The sequence below is a fragment of the Canis aureus genome, chromosome 15, assembly GCF_053574225.1.
Source record: "Canis aureus isolate CA01 chromosome 15, VMU_Caureus_v.1.0, whole genome shotgun sequence".
In the NCBI taxonomy this organism is placed as follows: Eukaryota; Metazoa; Chordata; class Mammalia; order Carnivora; family Canidae; genus Canis; species Canis aureus.
Genome location: NC_135625.1, coordinates 12,628,272 through 12,652,570, shown reverse-complemented (window position 1 = coordinate 12,652,570; position 24,299 = coordinate 12,628,272). Strand labels below are relative to the sequence as shown.

Below are 24,299 nucleotides of genomic sequence, written 5' to 3'. Positions count from 1 at the left end.
GGCTCAATGAAGGGCAGGTTACCAGAATGTGTGAGGAAGCCAGCCATTAGTTGAAAAGTGAAACCATATGCACTAAGCATTCCAAAGTGAACTAATAGGTCACAACTGCTTCAAAGTCCTCTTAGCTATCTGCTTCTAAGAAGTAGATTGGGTGTCTTTTTGACCTCTTTCATAAACATATGCTTTCAGTATATTTTCTTATGAGAAGCTGTATATTTAAGAGATAGAACCAAAAAGTAGAAAGCGAATTTTGCAAAAGATAAATTATTTGATGACTCAAGTAGAAGCAGAAGGAAGTCCTCTGCTTTTGAGCCAAACATTTGGACTAAAAAGTTATTTAAATGTTAGTATTTACCTTATGTAGGTTTACTGGAGATAGGAATGAGAAAGAAAAAAATACCAAGCCCATGGGGCTTCCGTAGAAATCTTGGGGTTGGAGCTGAAGAAAACACAGCTTCTTTGCTGTGTCCATGAGTGCCAGCTGAAGGACTTGGCTCAGTGTGGAAGCTGGGTCTCTTCTAGCTCATTCTGATGGACATGCACAGCAGTATTTAAAATTCTGTGTTGCCATTCCAAAAAATAAGCCAGTCTATTCTTTATTATAAAGAAATAATAAAATCATATATTAGCAAAAACATGCCAGATTATATCTGAGTTGACCTGAGTGCTTCACAAAATTTTCCTTCTGTAGCAGAATATATTTAAACCTAAGTAAAATGTACAACTGTAGAATGAAACTTAGAGGTATTATTTTGCACTGCAGCAGTCTGAAAGATTACACTCATATGTACTCAACAAGCAGAATGTGATTTGTTTGAAATCTTTAGCTAATTAATATCTGGCAAACACAGTTGTGGGAAATCAGGTTTTATCCAGATGTGAGGGGAAAATACCAGTTATCAGAAGTTTAGGAAGAACATTTGCTTTAAGAAAAACAAAATGCATCTGCTAAAAATACTCCTTTCTTCCAACTCCAAGTATTGATCCTGTGCACAAATTTTATTCAGTATTTCTAAAACTCCCGAATTGGAGTTTTTAATTATAGCATTGTGTATGCATTTCACGTATAACAACATGTGAAAATTAAGTAAGTACAAAAGCACATCCGGTAGGATCTGCTATCCTGTGTTCTTCCCAGATCTGATTTCAGTTCTGTAGGCCCTTGAGAGTGAGCCACGTGTTGTATGCTCACTTGAGAAGCCGTCAGTGGACCTTTAATTTTCACCTTTTTCAATTTTTAGGGGTTGTTTCTTTAAATGCCACATAGTTCCTCTCTCTCATTTTGCAATTATTAACCATACTTTCCAGAAGCTATAAAGTGCTTCTATACTTAATTATATACTTAATTGATGACTCAAAGTTGGATTATTTAAATTAAATATGGCAATGAGATATGCTATAAAGAGAAACTGGTTATATTTCAGGGTGTAATAAAGGTGCTGTAAAGGGAGGCCTTTTTTTTTTTTTTTTGATGATTGTTCCCACACAAACATTCCTTTTGAATGTAATACTAAACTGTAATCCAGGATCTCTTCAGTAAGGAAGTTCTACACCTTTTTCTTGAATAGCCTGCAAGATAAGTAGAAGTAGGAATTGTTGCTTTACAACTGTTGCTATGCTGGTGTAAACAATCTATTGTTTGAAAAGATGGCTTTATTCGAAGTCCATTCTTGTTGGTGAGAATCGACTATTTAGATATTCTTATTAAGGAATTCCAGTAGGTAACAAACAACTGGTAACCTCTCATTTGGAAATGCTTGGTTTCCTCTTATTTATTGCAATTTTGTAGAATACACATTTTTTCTACTCCCCCCCCCCCGCCCCCGTTCAAGCTTGTTTAAATGCCATCTTTATATAAACCTTTTGATCATCAAAACCAACAACTGTTCTAACAGGCATGTGCAGAGAGTGTACCATCAGTCTCCATTACGAACTTTATTACTACTTAGATCCTAAATTAGGTACAAGCTATTATCGTGTATTGTTCAAGAACAGTTCACTTGATAGCATAAAACTGTTTTAGGAAAATCATCATGTTTAGAATATCAAAGAATAAATGTCATCATCCTCAATTAGTACTGACTGGGCACACATATACATGGAATTATTAGCTAATGCTGAGCATAATACATGAACATTACACTCTATGAGCTTAATTCTAAAATAGAAAATACTACTGTGCACACATGAAGACACAAAACAGTTTAGTATAAGCATTCCTGTTTTATTAAAATATAAATAATTTATTTATTGTTTCAATAGTGATGTGCATGGATAGAACTTGACTCTTGAGGAAAAGTTATAGTTACTATGTTGGTTCAGATCTTTCTATAATGGCAAGCACAGATTTCATGAGAGTTAAAATGCAGGCATGTTAAGAGAATTTGTTGAACTATTTGATATTTCAAAAATTCTAACATAGTATCTTTATAGATATGTACATGCATGCATGTATGTATGTGTGTGCATATGTGTATGAGAGAGGGAGGGACAGAGAGTTGCATGAGGCAAGGGTCATTGATTGATGACTGTTATTTTGAGAAGCTAGCAGGTGCTTGGAGCTCTGTATCTCATAGGTACTCAATAAATAGTTACTGAAAACTAAAGAAGGTAAAAATTTAAGCAAAAATGTTATAATTCCTCAAATGAAGATTAAACTCCATTTTGAAGGAGAATCATCATCCAAAGAACTCCACTAGGAAATCACACCATTATTATCCCTATTTTATAGATAACAGAAGAGAGGCAAAAGGCAATTAGATCATTCTTCCCAGTCATAGAAGTAGTAAACTGCAGGTGCAGAACTCAAATACTTGTTTCTAAGACTCTGCTCTGGGTTATTCTTCTATCTCTAGTAAAGGAGGGAAATTGCTGGTTAATTTGGAAAGTTTATTTATTTGCAGGGGGCGTCTTGTGAGTTTATATGGTGATTCAAATTATTACTATTTTTAGTTCAAAAAAGTTTACATTTTCTAAGCATATACTATCTGATTAGGAAAAAAGGTCTGTGGACATTCTTAGTAATATAAGTAATTCAAAATTCACAAATTGGTCTGTAAGGAAGAAAACAGAATTTATCATACTTATTAAAAAGTTAGTAGAAACCTTACAGTCCTAAGTGAGAAAAGTCAATCAATATACACACCTAAGACCAGTACAGAAAGATATTGGAAAATGGAAGAGTCCCCTTCAAAAGAGCCACAATAGGTACAATTGTGCCCTAATACACACACATATGGCACACTCTCCTCATTTCTCCTTTTTTTTTTTTTTAGATTTTATTTATTTATTCATAGAGATGCAGAGAGAGAGAGAGAGAGAGAGAGAGAGAGGCAGAGACACAGGCAGAGGGAGAAGCAGGCTCCATGCAGAGAGCCTGACGTGGGACTGGATCCTGGGACTCCAGGATTATGCCCTCGGCTGCAGGCGGCGCTAAACCGCTGTGCCACCGGGGCTGCACTCTCCTCATTTTTCTGAAGTTGATAGATTATAGAGGTTGGTAGTTGGTAGAAGTTAATAGAGGAAGACAAATTGATTACCAAGAACCTTTCTACGTTTAATATTGGTCAAGGCATCTTTCTCTGGATCCTTGAATTTTGTCCCCGCTGACACAGTCAAGCAGAGAATTAAAGAAACTAGATGAAAAATTCAGGTAAAAATTTGGAGGTGGAAGATGCATTTCAAGAGAAGGAAAGTTTTGGGTTGTTTTTTTTTTTTTTTTCCTTTGCTTTAAATTTTCAGCTTATTGAATCCTTTTGATCAAATTAACTGATTTCAGCTGGTCAATTGCCTACCTAGACTTAAATAAGAGAAATGAAACATCAGTAGTTAAAGTGTTGGGGTTTTATTTATACTATTAGTAAATTTTTCTCATATTGAACCGTAGGATTTTTTAAAGAATTTATTTATTAGATAGAGAGAATTAGAGGGGAAAAGGCAGAGGGAGAAGGAGAAGCAGACTCCCTGCTGAGGAGGGAGCCTGATGCAGGGCTCAATCCCAGAACCCTGGGATCATGACTTGCGCCCAAAGCAGACACTTAACTGAGTGAGCATAGTTTTCATGCTTATGAATGAGTTCAACTTAGAGGAAAGAATAGTTTTCTAAATAGTGATTTTTTTAGTGCCTCTTTTCTTGTCCCTTTATCCCTTTAGTCCATGTGTTCACGGATACAAATCTCTTCCACCCTTTGAAAATAGAGTCAGGCTTATTTTCAGGAAGATGCTTTCGTGATGTTCACTTAAGTGTTCTCATCTCATTACAACGTTCTTCAAAGCCCCAGTTCCTAAGTATACAGGCAGGTCCTGATTGTGGTCCTCACAGGCAGGTCCTGATTGTGGACATTAACACCTCCACCCCCACCCCAAGCAGTGGCTGGAGACTGTTCCTCCTCACTGCCTCTCCATCCCTTCCTGCCCCTGGCCCCCACCCAAGCCCTACTGCTCCTGTCTCATAGCCTGGCCCCCCAGATCACCTAGGGCAGCTTTTGGTACCCATTTGTTCCCACTCTATCCTTACACTTTATTTCTCCGGGACATCACACCCATACCCACAGACACCTTTCTGAAGCTCTCCTCTTTCCTTTGGCTTCTTTTGGTTTAACAATAAACCCCTCTTGGTTCTCTGTCTTCACATCTTTCTTCTTCCCAGACATATTTACTACTTCATTTGCCTTTTTTTTTTCACTCCTTAAGTGTACCTGTTCTCCGGGTTTCTATTATGAGACATTTCTTCTTTTCATTCAAAATGATCTCGCCAAGTAATCTCCAAGTAATGTCCAAGACTTCAACTACAGCTTTAATATCGTTGGCTTTTAAATGGCTTGCCTAAGCTCTAGACACAAATCTAAATGCCTATTAGACATAAATTCTTAGGATTTTATAAGCAGATCTGTACATCTTCCTATCATTTCTACTAATATAGGGTTTAAATAATGGTCAAATTTTATACATACAAAAATCAAATAAGCAATTTATTAAATATTGCTTATTTTCTAAACCACTTTATGTTTCTTCTCTTACACTGGTTTTTAATGTAGGGTCCTGAAACGTCCTAAGAAGTAGATAAAATGCAGTATATTTAGACCCTGCAGAATTCTCTCTCTTAAAATAGTTTTACCTAGTGCAAAGGATTTCTATCAGTGACATTTTGTCCAATAGGAAGTTTCCCCCAAACTGCATAAACAAATGTCCTTCTAGGGAAGACACTGGTCAAAGTCGTAGTATCGGAATATGCTGAGATTATCTAGGTAGCATGGATAGTATTCTGGAGAAGATCCAGAATCTTGAGAATGTATTCAAATAAGAACACATCGTTCTGGCAATCGGTATGCATATCACACTCATAGTCATTAGCTTGTGTAATTTTTATAAAGTCCCATGAGCAATGGGTCAAATGATTCCTCAGTTTACTGATTTTTAAAGAAATTTATAGCTTAGATAAATTAAATGACTCTTCCAAGTTCACACAAATTACAAATGGGGTTGCTATTAAAAATGCCCTGTCAGGGTGTGACCCTGCACCTATTCTTCCTAAGGGACATATGCTAAGTAGCTGAATTTTTCAATGAATATATATGAATACCTTTCAAATGAAGAAAATGTACATTTTATAATTTAGGTATCTGTTTCATTATTCAAAATTCATTTCCTTGGATCTCCTGTAGGACTAAATTAGCAACTAATACAATTCCCTAAAGATTTTCAATGATCTTTAGGTGTTGGCATGAAATTATAGTGACGGGCCAAATCACAAGGGTCTGGAGTTTATCATCATTTTTAACTGTGCTCAGATTGCCTAAAAGGCACCAAATAACATCAGAGCAGTTCAGCTACAGTTTTTGGACAACAAACTGATCTTATCAAGCAAGTAATGGCCAGGATTTCACTTTTACCATTATTATTGATAATTTAGATTTTAAGAACCTTGGGAATGTAAATCCACTTAGTTTTCTTAATTACTAATTTATTTGTATATTCAGTTTAAAATGTTGACTTTGAAGAAGGAAGAGGAGAATTAAAGTCCCCTATAGACAAGGCATTCAGAATAAGACTTTAAATCTTGAGACTCTAACCCACAAACATGCATAATGTCCTACTGTATTTTAAGCTTATTACTTTCATAATACCTTTGTCAAAATAGCAGAAACAAACCTCTATTCAGTGATGAATGTGTTTATTTTTCTTTCAAACATAAGAAACTCATAAGCTATCTTGGACAAATGTAAAACTACTTTGAGGTAGAAATTTAATTTGGAATAAAAATCAATTTTAAGTCTCTGTATTCAGTTTACATAGAATAGGACTTAACCAAACACTTCTAGGTTGTGTGGCCAATAGCTCTTTACTCTTATATCACAAAGATATTTATATCTGTGTGACTTTTTAGTAACCCTTGGAATAATCTAGGACTCTGAAAAATATTCTTTTTCCCTGAACATGGTGGTCTGTTGTGTCTCTGGTCTGTAATCATTAGCTGGTTATCAAAATTGTAATATGCTTTATAAGAGTGATATGAGATAAACATATGGACTATTTATTATTCTGATAAAGGATACAGATTAGAAGCAAAACAGTTTTTGCGATGTAATCATAAAAAACTTTTGCATCCTTGCATACATTATGCAGCACGGCCTCATCACAAAGAATTAATCTCACTCTTTTTGGATGCCAACATTTACCATAAGTGCTTTCTCGCATTGATATAATTTTTTCTTCTCTTTGTCCCTTCTCTGTAGTTGTTTGAAATTACAGTGCCTCTCTCTCAAGGCCCCAAACCAGTAACAATCAGTTTTGCCAATCACACTTCCTGCCGATGCATGTCTAAACTGGACGTTTACAGACAAGTTCATTCCATTATTAGACGTTCCCTGCCAGCAACACTACCACAGTGAGTATGAATTAAATCTTTTTTTAAATCTTTTTTTTTCTTCATCTACTAATATAAAATTATTTTCAAGTAAACACAGTTTATTAAGAGAATTTTTGTGATGTTTGCTATAACATACTGCACCAAATACAAAAGAAGACATTAATTATTTGCACCACGAAAATAAAATTAGACTGAAACAGGAAAGCCCTGTAGTAGTAATTCATAATATAAGTAATATATAATATATGACAATATATAATAATATAAAACAAGTATTTCTGTGGAAGGACACACATCTCACCACTCTTCATATTATCAGTGATTTAGCCTAATCTGACATCCCTGAAATCAAGTGTGCAAAGTCATAGGTGATGTTACAGCTAAAAACATTTAAGCCTCAGTAAGATTTTTGGTCCAAAACAAAAACATTTAAAAAATTATTTTACATCTGTTAGCATTCAGTTGCCTTTCTTCAATCTCACTTATTTTTTTCTCTGTTAATATTTGTTGTTGCAGCAAGGAGTGAATACTGAAATATTGATGAATTACTTGACAGAATTTTTGCTATTATTTCATACTAACATTCAAAGTAACATTTGCTATTCAAGTTCCTTTCTCATATTTTTTAGTCTGGTAAATGGCAGCAGATGCTGCACTGGGTCACACAGGAGGACCTGGACAGAGCATCAGGTATTGACTCTGTGGATAGGTTTTTTTTGTGTCTCAGGAAAAATGAGGCCTCCTCTCTGCCAACTAAGTAAAGCAGTTATGGCAAAAACTAAGGATAACCTAATTTGAGTGAAGTCTGTCCCGAATGTGGGAACAAAAAGGCCTTACCAGCATCTGTGAGTAAACTGACACTGCTGCATAGTGGTACAAGTACCCCCCAAATTGCTGTAAGTGCAAGTTTACTCACACAGCTCCTATCCCTACCACCTGTGGCAGCTCATCCATGCTGAGGGCTCCAGCCATTATCCCCATGCCGTTCCCAGAGTTAGGTTTCAGGTTGATTGAAAATATTACATCTAAATCTCTCATATTGCTGTGTTTATAATTATATTAGATAAAATAGGTACAAAAATTAAAGATTTATAATTCTGTTTATTTCTACATTATTCATAACACTTGGCTCTCATATTCTTTGAGACCTTGAAATCACATGGTTGTTATTTGTTACTTTTTTTCCCTTATGTCACAACCACAACACTATTGATTTTGGGGGGTGGACAGGAGAGATCTGCCCCAGTGTGTATCTCATTTCCATCACTGGCATCCTCGTCCACTCCATCTTGCATGTATGACTGATCTCATGTCATGGCATTCAGATCAGTTTTTTAGTATCAGATCTCTCTCCAGCTCCTGCATGATGTCACATGTAAGCTCTAAAAGGTACCACTTCATTCATCTGACCAGAAACTGTTGGTGGCTTTCAGCTACTCAAAGAACTGAATGCAAATTTGTCAACTCCTCATTCTGTGACTAACCTTCCATTCTTGTCTTGCTTCTCATTTCTCACCAAGTGTGGGTTTTATAAAGTCTCATTCCCTGAACACCAAGCTCATTTCCTGCTCTGTATCTTCTTTCTATTCTGGCCCTGGCTTAAAATAAGTTCCCCTTCTTTTCTGCCTTCCTAAGCCCTCTCCACTTCTCAGAGTGCATGTAAAGGTCTCTGACTGGCATTTATCCTGTCCAAATACTGCTGCTATCTTTGCTTCTTGAATGCCCACAGCAATCACTGTATTTGCTTTCTCTTTGCATGAATTTGTCGGGGTCTATAAATGTGGCATGTACAACCAGACTGTGTCCATTTCAGGTACAGGTAGATTCATATCCTCCTCTATATACAGCTTATAATCAGGCTTGAAAATTATTGAGCCGTTATTATACTTTCAGCCCTTTACATTCACTGTTTCATTTAACCTGTCCCAAAAGCACTTATGAAGTTGGTGGTAGTTATTAGCCTTATTTTACAGATGAAGCAGCTAATAACTCCAGTGTTGAGGCCAAACAATACACCACTGACCAACCAGTGCTTGTTAGATAAAATAACTTATTTCTCCACAGCATTTTGTAGGAATTGCATGTTTTCCCCAGATTTTTACCATTATTTATTCATATAACTGCTGTACTATATACACAATCAAAGGCAAGAACAGACAAAAAGAGCAAAAAGAGCCTGTGCCTTTCAATGAGCCAGGTCTAAGCATAAATTCAGGTTTGCCACTAAGTCAGTGTTTAAGGTTGGGTATTCCATGTGTCTGAACTTCAGTTTGCTTATATGTAAAAGCACAAAGATGTAAAGAGGAATGCATGAAATACTGAATGCTTAGCACAGTACCTGGTGTGTAAGAGAGAGTCAGTAAAGAGACTTATTATTACCATTGAGATTCATATCTGATTCATTCATCTGTGTTTTTCAGTATTTTTTACCACTATCTACAATAAGAAATGCACCTCATATTCAAAGTCAGTATGCACTTGGGTCTGTGCAGGTGCAAGATCTATGTTTATATAATATGTGTATAGCATATCTAGTGTATAGATGTAAAGTAAATAAATATGTAACTTTATATGTAGTTAAAATCATATGGAACTATAAAGGTAAAACAAAATATTATTTTAGAACACTTTCCTTTACTGCAGTGCTATCCAGCCCTTTTTTCATTATCACCCCCTAAGGATCCTTTTATAGACCTTTTCCCTTATGGCCTCCCCCATAAAATCTTAATACCATAAACCTACTTATATTGGGGCTTTTTACATACAGAAAGTAATGCAATGGATTAAAAATGACAAAAATATTATAGTTAAAAGTTACATTAAAAATGTAAAAGCTGTTAACATTGAATATAATTTTATAACTACCGTATTTGCTAAGACACTTTTAAGGTAACTTATTTAGTGGTAATCAAATTCCATATGGAAAGTACCAATTAATATAAATATGTAACCACATAAACATATTTTTAAAGAAGAGACATTCCACTCTTATTTTTCCAAAAAAAAAAGGAAGATAAGTTTTTAAATAGTTTCTGTAAAATCTTTTAGAGAACTTAACTTTTGCTTCATATGAGAAAACAACTTGTAACTTCTACAGCTGCTAGATATTCATTTAAATAGTGTCACCACTTCTTTCTTCTCAGCATTTGACATATTCTAATGGATTTGGTAGCTTCTGTAAAATTAAATAATAAAATATAAACTATTTTTACTTAATTCCCAAAGCTCACATCACACACCAAAGCACCAGGGATCAAGCGTAAGCAGCACCCACCAGGCAGCTACCAGGCACCTACCTGTCACTCTATGACTTTGAGATTGAGCACTTGGTCCAGAGAAAGTCCTTTAGTGACAGCCCTCTATTCACTATAATTTTATAGCCTCTATCTTTCATATGCTTTGGATATCCTTAATGCCAGTGCTACTCACATGATAGCCCATAAAACCCAATAGAAATTAAATGCGGATTCAAAAGCTATGGTTGGGTTTTGGAGAGCCAAAAACCCATTGGAAGATCTAAGACTTCTCCCCAGCACTCAATTTTTACTCTCTTACAGATGATAGTGTCCCCATCAGTGTATGCCTTTTTACACGTGATGCCCTTAGATATGTTTTTTCTACTCTATTTTTTTTTTTTTGAATGTTGGTCTCCACTTATTGTGAATTGTGACCCACAATTTAATTAAAAACTACTGGGCAGCCTCGGTGGTGCAGCGGTTTAGCGCTGCCTGCAGCCCAGGGCGTGATACTGGAGCCCTGGGATCGCGTCCCACGTCGGGCTCCCTGCATGGGGCCTGCTTCTCCCTCTGCCTGTGTCTCTGCCTCTCTTCCTCTCTCTCTGTTTCTCATGAATAAATAAATAAAATTTTTAAAAAATAAAAAATAAAACCATTTGTTAAAAGGGAACAGCCGCCACAATGGCCAAAATTAAGAAATGACAAAAGCAAGGGCTGGAGAGGATGTGGTGCTGCTGGAATGCTCATATATCACTGATGGGAATGTGCAATGGTATGACCATTTGCAGAACATTTTGGCAGATTCTTATGAATTTGAATATATACTTACAAATGCAATCCATAAATTTCCTCCTAGGTATTTACCCTAGATAAATAAAAACACATTTCTCCACAATAACTTGCACACAAATGTTCACATAAGCGTTATTAGCCAGTAACTAGAAACAACCCAAATGTCCATCAAAGGTGAATGCCTAAGTAAACTGCAATGTATCCATACAATAGAACATTACTGAGTAATATGAAAAAAATTAACTCTTGAGCTGTGAACTACATGAATGGCTTTCAAAACATTAAGCTGAGTGACAGAAGCTAACCTAAAAAATACATGTTAAAGGATTCAATTTACAAGAACTCTAGAAAAGACAAATACAATCTAAATTGAGAGAAAGCATTGCAGTAGTTGCCTGAAGATACAGATGGTGGGGCATTGCTGGAAGGTGCAAAGGGAAGTTCTGGGGGTGATAAAAATATTCTCTATTTTGATTGTGGTAATAGTAACATGGGTGCATAAACTTGGGGGAAAAAGAGAGTGGATTTAAGATAGGAGCATTTTATCATAGGCAAAATATTTCTCAAAAAAAAAATGGATTTTTGAAAAGCCAAGAGAAACAGGTACTTTTACTAATGATAATTTTGAAATTCATTTAGGTTTAAAATGGTAGATTGCTTAAAATCTTTATGGTAACTAGGTCAGATCTTTTAAGATTCTCATGATTTTCCCCAGTGGGGAGAGCCTCCCAGCCCTCCTTTGTGTGGAATTTGCAATTTCTCAGCAGTGGCCCCAGCCCTCCCCAAGCTCTGTGGTGTCAGCAAAGCTTTCCCAAGTGCATGGCATTATGTCCCCATTATTATGAGGTTAAATAAGTAGTAGACCATCTGTTTTACATTACTTATGAAGAAGTATAATTCAATAAATAAATGAATCGTTCATAAAATGAGTCATTCATAAAATAATTGTTGAGTCTCTAAAACGGGCAAAGAATGCTTCAAGGTAGTGTGAAAGAGGATAAGCATGAGGCTAGCTGCTTCTGGCCTCATAGCACTCACAGTCAAAGAGAGATGACACGTGTTATATCTGTAGTAGTAGTAGTAGTAGTAGTAGTAGTAGTAGTAGTTCACTAAATATTACTATGCACAAGCATTGCCCGCACATTGCCTCATGCTCATCCTAGCCCTGTCAGGTGACTGCGCTGATGATTCACACCACAGAGCACAGGGCTGAAGGCTTTGCATACTACATGCAGCCTCCTGGTTAGAAAATTCATTTCCTGCTTTGAGTTTTCACTAGTTTCTGTAAACTTTTTGTGACTCATTTTCTTCATCTGCAAAAAATAAATAAATAAATCCAAATGTTGTAAATAACAATGCAGCATAACATTTATAACCTAATCCTCATGATCAACCCATTCAGTGACATTATACTGTATTACATATTAGTCTGATATTGTATAATGATGTAACAGGATAAGAGCAATAGTGGGAATGATGACAACACCTAACAAATAGGGATGTGGCAATGTTTATAATCTGTCATCCCTGGTCAACATTATCACAGTGCCTGACACCCGACAGTGAGTTTTCAATAAATTTTGGCTGAAGTTTTACAGACATTTTTACAAATGAGAAAATTGAGCACTAGAAATGTTAATTAGCACAAACCTAATAGCTAAGAAAAGTGCCAGAAAAAATTAAAATTCAAGTCTTTTTAGCTCTTAAATCCATGTTTTCCCCCAATAGCTGATAGAATTTCTAATATTTACAAAACAAAAACCTTTCAAGTCTCAATACCAGCAGCACTAAAATAGATCAGAAATTCCAGAGACAGAAGAGATTATCTCTAGAAGCAGTTAGATATCAATATTCTTATTGATGTTCTCACAGATTTTTCTCTCTCCTTCCATTTATTTCCTCTTATATTTTCCTTCAGCTTGAACACCATGGATTCCCATGACCCCTTACATGGAGGGCCTCTTTTCTGGAGGGAGTCATTTGTGAATAAGAAGTGATGCCCTAGATTTTGTTAGTTGGTAGAAGTAGTATTCATTCACTCATGAAATTTTTAGGTTGAGTCTTACATATGTGTTACACCATCCTAAGAGATGTAGGACATTTAAAAAAATAGATAATAGAATTCCTTAACTAAAGCAGCTCATGTGCCAGAGTATAAACACAAGTATATCTCATATAATAAGTACATAAAACACATGCTCTGATTTATTGAGTCATTCATCAAACAGTTTCTGTGTGTCTACGTGGTATTGCTATGATGCTAGGCTGAAAAGAATGGTAGACAGGATCGCTCCTCTAGAGAAATCTCATAAGCAACTCAGACCTGTGAACACGGAACTGGACTAGGGTTGCAGAAGAAGTATGTATGCAGGATGCATGCCTACCATCGAGCAAGAGACAGCGTGGACCTGCCTGAGTCTGCAGAACTACACAGAATTGCATCTGCCATGCCAAAGGTGGACTTTTTCTTCAAGTCTCTCAAGAACCATTAGAAGGTACATGTAGGACTCGTGGTATTTACATTGTATATTATAGAAAGAACAACTTGTCCTGAAGGCAGTATAGTAGGTGGGTTGGAGGAGCAAAACAGGAAGTGGAAAAATTGAAGAAGCTTCTGAAATAATCTGATACAGAAATAACAAGGGTGGGAGCCACAGCAGTAGAAATGGGGATGGAGAGGAAAGAGGCGGAAAGACGTTTTTCAGAAAACCCACCACTTGGGAGCTACATGCGTGGGACAACACAGAGGCAGGAGTTGAGGATGAAAGTATACACAGATGATACAAACACGGAATATGTGCTCACAGGAAGGATGGATTGGAAAAGGAGAACATGGGTTGGATATGCACATTGGTATTTGTGGTCTCTGTAAGAAATCACGCCGAAATGATTGGTAAGCAGTGGGATCTGGAGCTGGGAGGACACGAAGATGGGCATACTTCTTTGGTACTACCAGCATGAAGCTGGTGGAGCATGGAAGAGATGAACCCAACCAAGGAAAATACCGTAAAAGGAGAAGCAGCAGCTGACATCATGAGAATTATCAATATTTTGGAAGCTGGGCGAAACAATGGTCTGTGCAGGAGACTAAGAACAGTCAGAAAAAATAAGATTAAAAACTGGTTATTACAAAATCCAAAGGATACTGCAAAACCAACAAGAATTCAAGGAAAGAAGTGATGAGATGACCAAGTATTAGGTAATGCTCAAGAATGACAAGGACTGACCCATTATCTGAAGGACACAGAATGGAGATAGCCTGTTTATTTATTCATAACCTACATTGCATAAGGACCTTGAGAACAAAGCAGAGGAAACAAGAGGGTGAAATTCTCAATTACACATGAGAAACTAAATCAGAGGGATTAAGCCATTTTCCCCACCATCTCACAGCTGAGAGGAGCAAACCAGGGATTTGGAATTGATCCATTCCTTTGGGGACGTAGTCTTACTGCATTTTTAACTTCTTTAAATTAAAAAAAAAAAAAATCAATCTTCAAACATAATAAAGTCCAAAAAAAAAAAAAAAAAACCATCCCAATATATCTCTCCAATCTGATTTGAAATTCAACTGTGTCATATTCACTTAACATACAACCCAAAGCCCCAGTCATTATTCTTCATTCTTATTCATGCTCTTCCATATGTATGGCACACGAATGTGTTAACATATGACAGAAGAAGTAGTACAGCTTGTGGTTAAAATATTTGTGTTAAAATGGTGACTTTATTTTTATCTCTCTACAGTATGTTTTAGACATGTAATCATTTTGAGGTCTGTAGGCCTGGTTCAGTAAATACCTGTATAGCATTCCATTATATGAATGAATGAATGAATGAATGAATGAATGAATGAATGAATGAATGTTCATGCTTATTCTATGATACTCTGTGGGAGGCACTCTACTACATATTAGGAAGAGAGTAAAATCAAAGGAGAGGGAGGTCACATTTGAAAGGCAAGTGTCTTGAAGTGAATTTTACCCAGTGGTCAATTTATTGGTCACTTGGTTCTCATTGACAATGTCCCTATAGGATTCCTAAGGGAAACAACACATTCTGGGGACAATGAATAGACCAGAATAACTTAATTGAATGTTAATCAGTGAAGGCCATAGGAGATTAAATTAAAAGGCAATGCTAAGGCTGTGCTTTAGAAGCTTTGGGCACTGGCCTGGAGAGTCTCACCTTTTCTGTAGAGGTATTGGGGTAGCCTGAGGAGTCTTTTTGTGGAGGAATGATGAAACCATGTTCAGCAGAGCCAGGGAACCTTGAATTTCTTTTTTAATGAGTGCCAAAAATAGGTGATTTCAACCTCATAAAGAGGTTCTGTCAGTCTTTGGGGGAGAATCTTGGTGTGGTGAGAGAGGAAAAGAAGGGTGAAAAAATGAGAAAATGGAAAAATCTAGCCTGAAGGCTCATTGTTTTTGTTTACTGGTTTTCATTTCTTTTTTAAAAAAAATGTCAACATTGCTTACCAAGACACTAGATAAAACATACTTGCTTCTAAGAAGTTAGAGTTATTTGGGCTTATTAAGGAAAATTTCATTCTTGTGAGAACTCATCTCTTCTCTAAGGAACAGAGTAAATTTATAGCCCTGGCAACCTTTGATGTAGAACTTGAGTGCTCACTGTCTTTGTTAATCTATAACAGATCCTCGGTCTGAATGCTCAGAAGTTTCAATATCCATGAAGGTTTTTTTCTCATTTTAATTGTTCCTTTCCTTTTCATTTCAAAATCATACATAGTTGCTTCACCAAAATTAGAGATAAACAGAACAGCATGATGCATTTAACAAACTGCATCAGAGCAGAAATGCAGAGATAACACATCTGCCAACTAAACTGGGACACAGTCTTGCACCCATTGATTAGAAACTACTTTTCCAGTGTTTTAAAACACACATCTGTGTTCTGGCTTAAAAATACCCTCTTTCTAGGTTTAAAACCCTCATGATAATATGCAATTATTTGTTAAATCTTAATTCACATGTCTGTTCATCCTTTTTGAAAAAAAAAAACTCGTTTTTATCTAAATATTGTCTAACACCTTCAAGTGAGCGCCTATTGATAGGAATTGATTGATCCATGGAACTCAAGTAAGAGTCTCTAGACCCTGGAACATGTTTTTTTCTAAAAGGAAGCTAATTGTGCTGTGCAGAGTACCCACCTTTTGGACTATCTGGTTTCTGCCTTCTAAAAGCTAGCAGTTGGAAGCACAGCATTCCTATGGCTTGCTGACTGATTGGTAGAAATTTTAGCAAAAGGTGGGAAATATTCCATCAGTATATCCTCTGCACTGAGGTTGTCATTGTCATGTTACCCAAAGGTGGGAACTATTAGATCAGTTTCTCAACTTAATGTCAAGTTCAACTAAAACACACTGATGATTATTTTTAATAACTATCTACATTAGACCAAATCTATCATTTTCTAAATATTTTTGCTAGACCTCTTTTAAGCAGTTTTAGGCTCACAGAAAAATTGAACAAAAAGTACAAAGAATTCCCATATACCTCTTACCCTCCTTCCCCAGATTCCTCCAACACCTTGCATTACATAGTCAAGTATATTCAAGGGCCATGCATGAGGAACTCAAAGTAAACACAACAATTCAACGTCTTTGGGAATAAAACTGTTGAAGTACTTTACCCAGGGCTCTGTGGCTCTAATAATGAAAGAAAAGAGTTGCCCTTCCTGCTGCTATTCTGACAAGCAGTCTTGGGCCAGAGGGTCTGGACAGATACTCTTTCAAAGGATAATTACAGATTTGAGTGATTGTTAATCACAGTGGGTGAAGTTCAGATGACATCAGCAGTTGGCATTTAGGGAATCAAAACTGTATTTGGATATTTATCAAAATTATTAACATGGTCAGAGTCCCCTCCCCCCCCGCCCTGCTCCATATGTTTTCATAATACAATACAGAGCATCTTACTCAATAGATATAAAGATGCTTAGAAGGAATGTATGAGAGCTCACAATACCATGCTTTCAACCTAATGTTACTGGATCACATTCCACATTTAATAAGACTTTAGGCAGGATAGCTGTTTGAGAAACATGATTGTGTACTATAGGTACCACATGATCAGCAGAATTTTAATCACTTGGGTTGTTGTAAAGACACTTTATGAAAAGAGATGCCTTTGAGAATATTTGATTAATATCACAGTTAATGTCCACAGAAAGAATTTGCTTTTCTAAAAAGTCATTGAGTGCTACAAGTTGAATTGGTATTCGGTTAATGTTGACATTCATATTGGATGATCTATGTAATATTTTAAGAGATATTTGGTAAATTGGATCAAAAGTAGTTTAAATAAATCAAGATGCAGGATTTTTTCACTTAGAAATATGTTACAAATATATTACATTCAGCTCAGTTCTCCCTAATACCAAACAAAAGGTGGTAGTGTGTCTGCATTCCTTAAATATGGATATTTGGGGAGTCAGGGAATTTCCCAGTATACAGACACTCTAGTGCCAAAAGTATAGAGAAGATGAAAGAACCCAATCAGTGGTATGCACAAAACAGCCTACTACAGTGTCCAAAGCATGAGAGCTAGCAACTATTACCCAAGATGTAGGATTTAATCTCACAGAACATACTAGTCATAAAATTTCAAAAGAGAGATAAATAATAAGAATAATTTAATCATTAAATACATTGTTTTTGAACACATATATACCCTTAAATTTTTGTCCTCTGATTTTAACTAGCAACAGCTACTTAATTAGCTGAATGAGTTAATGAAATCATTCTTAGAAAAGCATCTTTTTCCTTCATAACTATTATAAACAGGATTGTGGTTGTGTTTATGGGGCGTGGGGGCGGGCTGAGAAAGGCAAAGTAGGAAAGTTAATTTATTTACGTGTGATTCTCAGCATCGACCTGCTTTATAAATAATTGCATAATCTTCTGCTTTGTAGACAAATTGTGTCTTTAAATCAATGTTTTATAAATACAGTATAAAAATTATTTAAATTTGTTACTGTATTTTACACACGTTGGCCTTCAGAACTTGGAGAACATTTTCAATAGGATAAAAATGCTTTGGAGATGAAGATATGTAGGAGATAAGTAAATTGTGCTAACTTCTATCCTCATCAAAAACATTTTCTTTCACTCTAAGATAATGTTTGGCAATTGTGTCTCCCTTGTTTTCCACACTAGAAGCTTTAAATGCCAAGAACTTGCCATTCACTTTTAGGGTAGGGAACCTCATTTAGTAATTATGAAAATGCATCCAATGCAAACATATGTATCTTTAATTAAATGGTATCTAACAGGAATCCAAAGTTCAACATTAAAATACGTTAACATTGATAAGTAGTATTAGTTTCTTATTTTTGGCAAAGGTTCTAAAGTGATATTTTTCTAGAAATTTAAATTAAGTTGTAAGACTATTGGAAATTAAAATATTTAATTCACCTTGAGCAAAGCATAATTAGTCCACAATATAAAGTGTATGTTGGCAAAAACACTTAAGTTATAACATAATTGAAATTGTTATTCTGAAGGCCATATTTCTATTTATCATGAATGTGCAAAACCAAAAGGGTTAGTGTAGCCAGATTATATGAAATTAGTCAATGTTGTAAAACTAGACACTAGACACCTTGTTGTTTTGTCTGACATTTTCAGAAATACATTCCTACATTTGTTTCTACAAACGGTCCATGGTTTTGAATTTATATTTTTAAAGATGTGAAATATTCAAGAGGAAACTCTTTTCCCTCACCACATGAAAAATAGGAAATGTTTTATTTTCCTATCCCATTAGGGTGAACAATTTTGTATACCTACTTTAACTTCAGCACAGATACTTTAGTGCATTCCCCTGCAGTTGAAGACCTCTCCTGGACCAGTCCCACTGAGGCTAGTGACTGAGCTCATTCTTGACACTTTTCCCCATAGAAATAAATAGCTCAGATGCGTTTATCACCTTTAATGACCGTAACTAAAAAACGAATACACTGGACTTTGCTACCATATACACACATACACATACACCACACGTGGGAGAGGGGGAGGTTATATATTTGAGGGAGTGTACATGCATATTTACATATGCATATAACAAAATATATGCATGTAGAGAACTGAAATATAGTTGCAGAAAGAGTCTTTGTCACATGCATTCTAATAGTATTTTATTATGTATCCTTCTTTTACCTTACAAATGCATTTTCCAACCCTTATAATTGATTTCATAACCCACTGATGGATTATAACTAACAACTGGAAGAACACTGGCTTAGGTAATAGCAGTATAAATCACGTATTGGCAAAATGATAATGTCTTTCTACTGCAACCACCATAGCACTGTGCCCTCTTGATACCAACATGGGAGTGTGTTCCTTAAATCATGTATATGTCAACATGGAAGCAACACAGCCAAAATGGATTACCTTCATTTATAGAAGAGTGGTCTGAGTTTCATTCAGCCAGGATTTATTGCATTACTATTCTATAACTAAACGTAGGAGCATCTTACTTGATGGAAGGGACTAAAGCTTTGGAGAGGAGGTAAATGAAAAAACAATGATATTGTTTTGGAAAATGGAGAAATACTGTTCAAATATTTTTGTGGGACAATGTACAACCATGATTAACCAAGAAAATAGTAATGACAAAAATATGTGCTAAATGAAGACTTGCTCTTGGGAACACATAAAGTTATTAGGAACGTATAGGGTTCGCCAAGGCATGCAGCTAACTGAAAAAGCAAGGTTTCGAATAGCATGTAAGCTTCTGTATAGCAGAATGGGAAAAATATAGCAGAATGGGAAAAAATACATACATATACATTTTATTTTATTTATAAAAAGAACCACTGAAAACATAAACCAAAACTACAAAAAGGATCAGCATGCTGAGGACATGGATCAGAATCCTCTGAATATCTATTTTTCTCATAATTTTAACAGGAAACACACAAATTTTCAAAAACTTAAATTATAAAGAAAAAGGCATATAGTATATGCAGGATAAGGCAAATATCTTACTTTTATACACACACACACACACACACATACATATATATTGTATATACCTAAGCAAATATGAAGATTGTTAGGAACAAAACTTTTAATGGAAGTTATTAGTATGAGGTCAAGAGGTAAATTTAAAAACCAGTAATGTTAAATCATATTTGGAAATAACACTGTTTTTTTTTTTCCTTAAAACTACCTACAGGTATCTTTTACTTAAGAGCAATAACCTATTTCCAAAAATATATATTGCAAACAAATTTTTATTGTGTTAAACGGGAGGAATTAAGCCCCACACATACCTAATTTCCTACAAAGAACTTAAAGATAATACCTGTAGAAAAGTAACACCCTATCTTGATAGGATCTGAAATGCTCAGACATGGTTTCCTTGACATCCAACAATTGTTATGGTTGTCAACACGTGGCTTCCTTATATGTGATTACCTGGGTTATTTGCATGCTGAATGAGAAATTATTAGCCCATGTTATGGGACAGCGGATAACACACAGCGTTCAAAAACTTCTTAAAAATCAAAAATAAATTCAAGATAACTTTCCATCATAGATGGTTTTCATTAAGCTGGAGACATGGCCCTTGAAGGAGGTTACAAGGGAGGAGGATAAGGGTAAGACAGTCATTGCCATTTGAGGTTGTGTCAAGAGGTGTGCGGAGAGGGTTTTAGGCAGACTGCCTCACCGAATGGAGCAGATAGAGATCCTCTGGGTCTTGGAGCTGCTGTAGAGACTCCTGGGTGGGAGAGATGCCGTGTATCCTCAGAGGTGGTTGTTGAGGAAAAATGCATTAACAAAGCAGATGTGCTTACACGGTTCAAAAAGTCCTTCCTGAGGTGCTAAATGAGACATCAGGCTGTCTTTTCAAGAAAGGCGTATCGCTGTATCATCACACAGTAGGGCCCTGAAACTTTTCTTAGCAATATCCAAAGCACATGACCTGTGTGTTTACACTCGGTGCACCTGTTAAGATGTCTACGCAGGACTGTCATGTTCTATCAGCCTGGAATGTAACTCAACACTCTATCACATATTGTTCACGATATTGAATGTGAAAGATCATTATTTCCCCTGCACTGACATCAGCTGAAAAGTAAGGTAGTGAGGGGTTTATAAACACTCCGTAAGTTAGGATATTAAGAGCCAAGAATCCTTCTAATGGGTGAACATTAACTAAGGAGACATTCTGTGGGGTATGCGTGCACTTCCTAGCTCCGCACCCTGAAAAGTCAAGAAGTGATGTAACCTGATGGCACCCAACAGACCGGTTCCCACATGCCATTTCTCAACAAACAGAATTGGGCTCCTTGAAGGAACGGCCGTTTCTAGGTGTGGGGGAGACAGTGGGCAAGAAGAGCTTGTGACTTCTGTTTGTCTCAGAGAACAGAGAAGCCCCCCACTGCCCGGCTCATTTCAGCCAGGCGCCAACATGAAGGAGTCCCAGTTAACCAGCAGTCAGACAGCTGGAGCAGAGGAGCACTCCGTGGGCTTGATTGAAGCCCGTATGTTCGTAATTTTTACTGAAAGAAGTAGTGAGGACATAAGAGGAGAGACGGAGGGAGGGAGCGAGGAAAAACTAAAACAGCAGCAACAACGACGGCAAACATGGTCTTCGATGCCTTCCCGGTGGAGTGTAGAGAGGAAATTTTGGATTCATAGACCCTTTACAAGTATCTGTGTTTCAGAAATAAGTCATAAAGGTCAACATGTGAAGATGTTTCCTGTGGAACTGTTTGAAAAAGCCACAAATTGGAAGTATTTAAATAATTCCCAAGAGATTAATCGTAGTGCTCATGCATTTTATGGACCACTGTGTAGCCACTAACAGAACATTTTGGAATGACCTACGAAGATATGCACAATATACTGTTCAGTGGAAGTGGAAGAAGGCAGTTGCAGAGTGATATGAGAGCTTTATCCCCTTTTTACACACATAAAACCACCATGCGATTATACAAATAAACATATTTGCCTTATCAAGATAAAGGTCTGGAGGGTTAGAAGACGGGACCACTAAGTGGTCAGCTCTGGGTTAGAATTTGACTGCATATGTAGGGGCGGGCGGGGGGGCAGTTTGAGAAGGAACTTCCACATCTCATTTCATATATCCTGACGTCCTTCCACAGCTTCCTCTCAAGCATGCGCCGGCTTTGTGATGCACGGGTAAGAGATGCTCCCTTCTGTGTCCCAGGTAGACCATTCTTGCTTAACTCGTCTGTCTCTCCCACAGGTGCCAAGCTGCAAACAAGACTTGCCCCACAAATTACATCTGGAATAATCATCTCTGCAGATGCCTGGCTCAGCAAGATTTTATTTTTGCCTCAAATTCTGGAGATGGTAAGCAGAACGGTGTTTTAAAGACTAAATGCCACGTGTCTCTGGTTTGATTCACAAATAATTTAATATTGCTAAAATCACCTGCACAACCTTCAGGTTTTCATACTCTGAAGTAAGCGGCTGTAAAACGGGATGCTTTCCACTTGACATTGGTACTGTTTTGAACTCCCTTGTAAAGGAGCGTACCCATGTTTGTGCATCACCCTCTAATGAAAAACATAAAGAGAGGCTTCTAAATGCTTTTAATTGTCTCAGGCCACACCCGAACGAAGTAAGGTGTAGTAAAGATGTCTGACTGTGTTTGTCTAGACTCTACAGATGGATTCCATGACATCTGTGGACCTAACAAGGAGCTAGATGAAGAAACGTGTCAGTGTGTCTGCAGAGGGGGGCTCCGGCCTTCCAGCTGTGGACCCCACAAGGAACTAGACAGAAACTCCTGCCAGTGTGTCTGTAAAAACAAACTGTTACCCAACTCGTGTGGGGCCAACAGAGAATTTGATGAAAACACGTGCCAGTGCGTATGTAAAAGAACCTGCCCAAGAAATCAACCCCTAAACCCTGGAAAATGTGCCTGTGAGTGTACAGAAAATTCACAGAAATGCTTCTTAAAAGGAAAGAAATTTCAACATCAAACATGCAGGTAAGAAATCTCCAGGGGCACCCCAGGTGGCTCAGTGGTTTAGCGCCACCTTCAGCCCAGGGCATGAACCTGGAGTCCCTGGATGGAGTCCCGCGTTGGGCTCCCTGCATGGAGCCTGCTTCTCCCTCTGTGTCTCTGCCCCCCCCCCCCCCCGTCTCTCGTGAATAAATAAATAAAATCTTAAAAAAGAAAAAAAAGAAGAAATCTCCATGAACAGTGTTTGTTTCTCTTACTGGGAAGAGTCTTCTCAACCAAAATAGCAGGTGCTTTTTAGAATGAGACCAGTAAGTTCCGGAAGACAAGTTCTGTTATTTTCTAACTGATGCTTGACTTTGACTGAGACTGTGTTTACTCCTGAAAAAGAAAAAAAAAAAAAAAAAAAAAAAAGTAAGACCAGAGCCCTGAGACCCAAAACCAGAGCTGAGCTCAGAATGCACTCCTCCTGCTTGGCCCGAGGGCTAGGGCTGAGGCCGTGGTGCTGAGCGCAGGCTGGGAGACAGATGCACAGGAGAGTCACTTGAGGAGCGTTTCCAGAACATCCAAACACCCACACCTGTCCCCTGCCCAAATTCTGACACCTAATGGAGGACAGCTGCTCCAGGTGCAGAAAATCTCAGGCAAAATTTACAAAGGATAGGATCACGCCACTAAATGTAGAATTGTATCTAGAAAAATACTTAAGCTAAGTATTTAGTGGAATTGGAGAAATAAATTCTATTGTTAAAGATCACTCAAGGCTCACTCCTTGAACATTGATTCCCCTTCTTCACCAAGAACAACAAAATAAGACTTAGACTCAAACAGCACCCTGAACTACTTACTTCCTCTTTAACCTCAGGGTAAGTGGAGTCGGGGTGGGGGAAGGTTACTCTTTTAGCCAGATCTGTGTTTTTGGCATTTCCTTCAACACTGCTCCACCAGACGGGTCTTCTCTCTTCCCTGTGTTTGACATCTTTGACTTCTTTTCTTTCCCCTGGGTTTCTGAGAGTTCCCAAGCCTCTTCTATATTTTTAGCATCTTACTGTGATGCTGAGCACACTTTAGCAGTGAAGCTCTGTCCTCTTCAAAGTTGCTCCAAGACCTAGGCATTTAGGATTTGCCTTCACCTCTTTCATCTCTCATCTGTTCAACCAACTGTAACCCAGGGTATGCCCCAGAGCGCCATGAGGAAGTTCTGTTTGAGGTCCCAATAGACTCGACTGCTAAATCCAGTGGACAAGTTGGTCTTCGTGTAACCTGTCTTCTCTGTACCTTTTTCTTGAAGCACCCCTCTTTTGGCCGCCATAACATTTTACTTCCATCACCTCCACTGGGTTCTCTTCTTCCAACCTACTCTTTAGAGGTGCCAGTAATGCGCAGACAACAGATGATCACTCACGTGACTTAAATCTTAAATTTCATTTATTTATC

At 37.2% G+C, this 24,299-nt stretch overlaps 1 protein-coding gene across 1 annotated transcript in view; it reads left to right on the top strand.

The window, feature by feature from the left end:
• The window catches only part of VEGFC (vascular endothelial growth factor C), a 104,105-nt gene that overhangs the window by 77,676 nt on the left and 2,130 nt on the right, over positions 1-24,299 (top strand). The window contains exons 4-6 of the mRNA XM_077848607.1: positions 6,735-6,886; positions 22,140-22,246; positions 22,556-22,889. Coding sequence (XP_077704733.1) covers positions 6,735-6,886; positions 22,140-22,246; positions 22,556-22,889 — 593 coding nt within the window. The remainder of the gene's footprint in view (positions 1-6,734; positions 6,887-22,139; positions 22,247-22,555; positions 22,890-24,299) is intronic.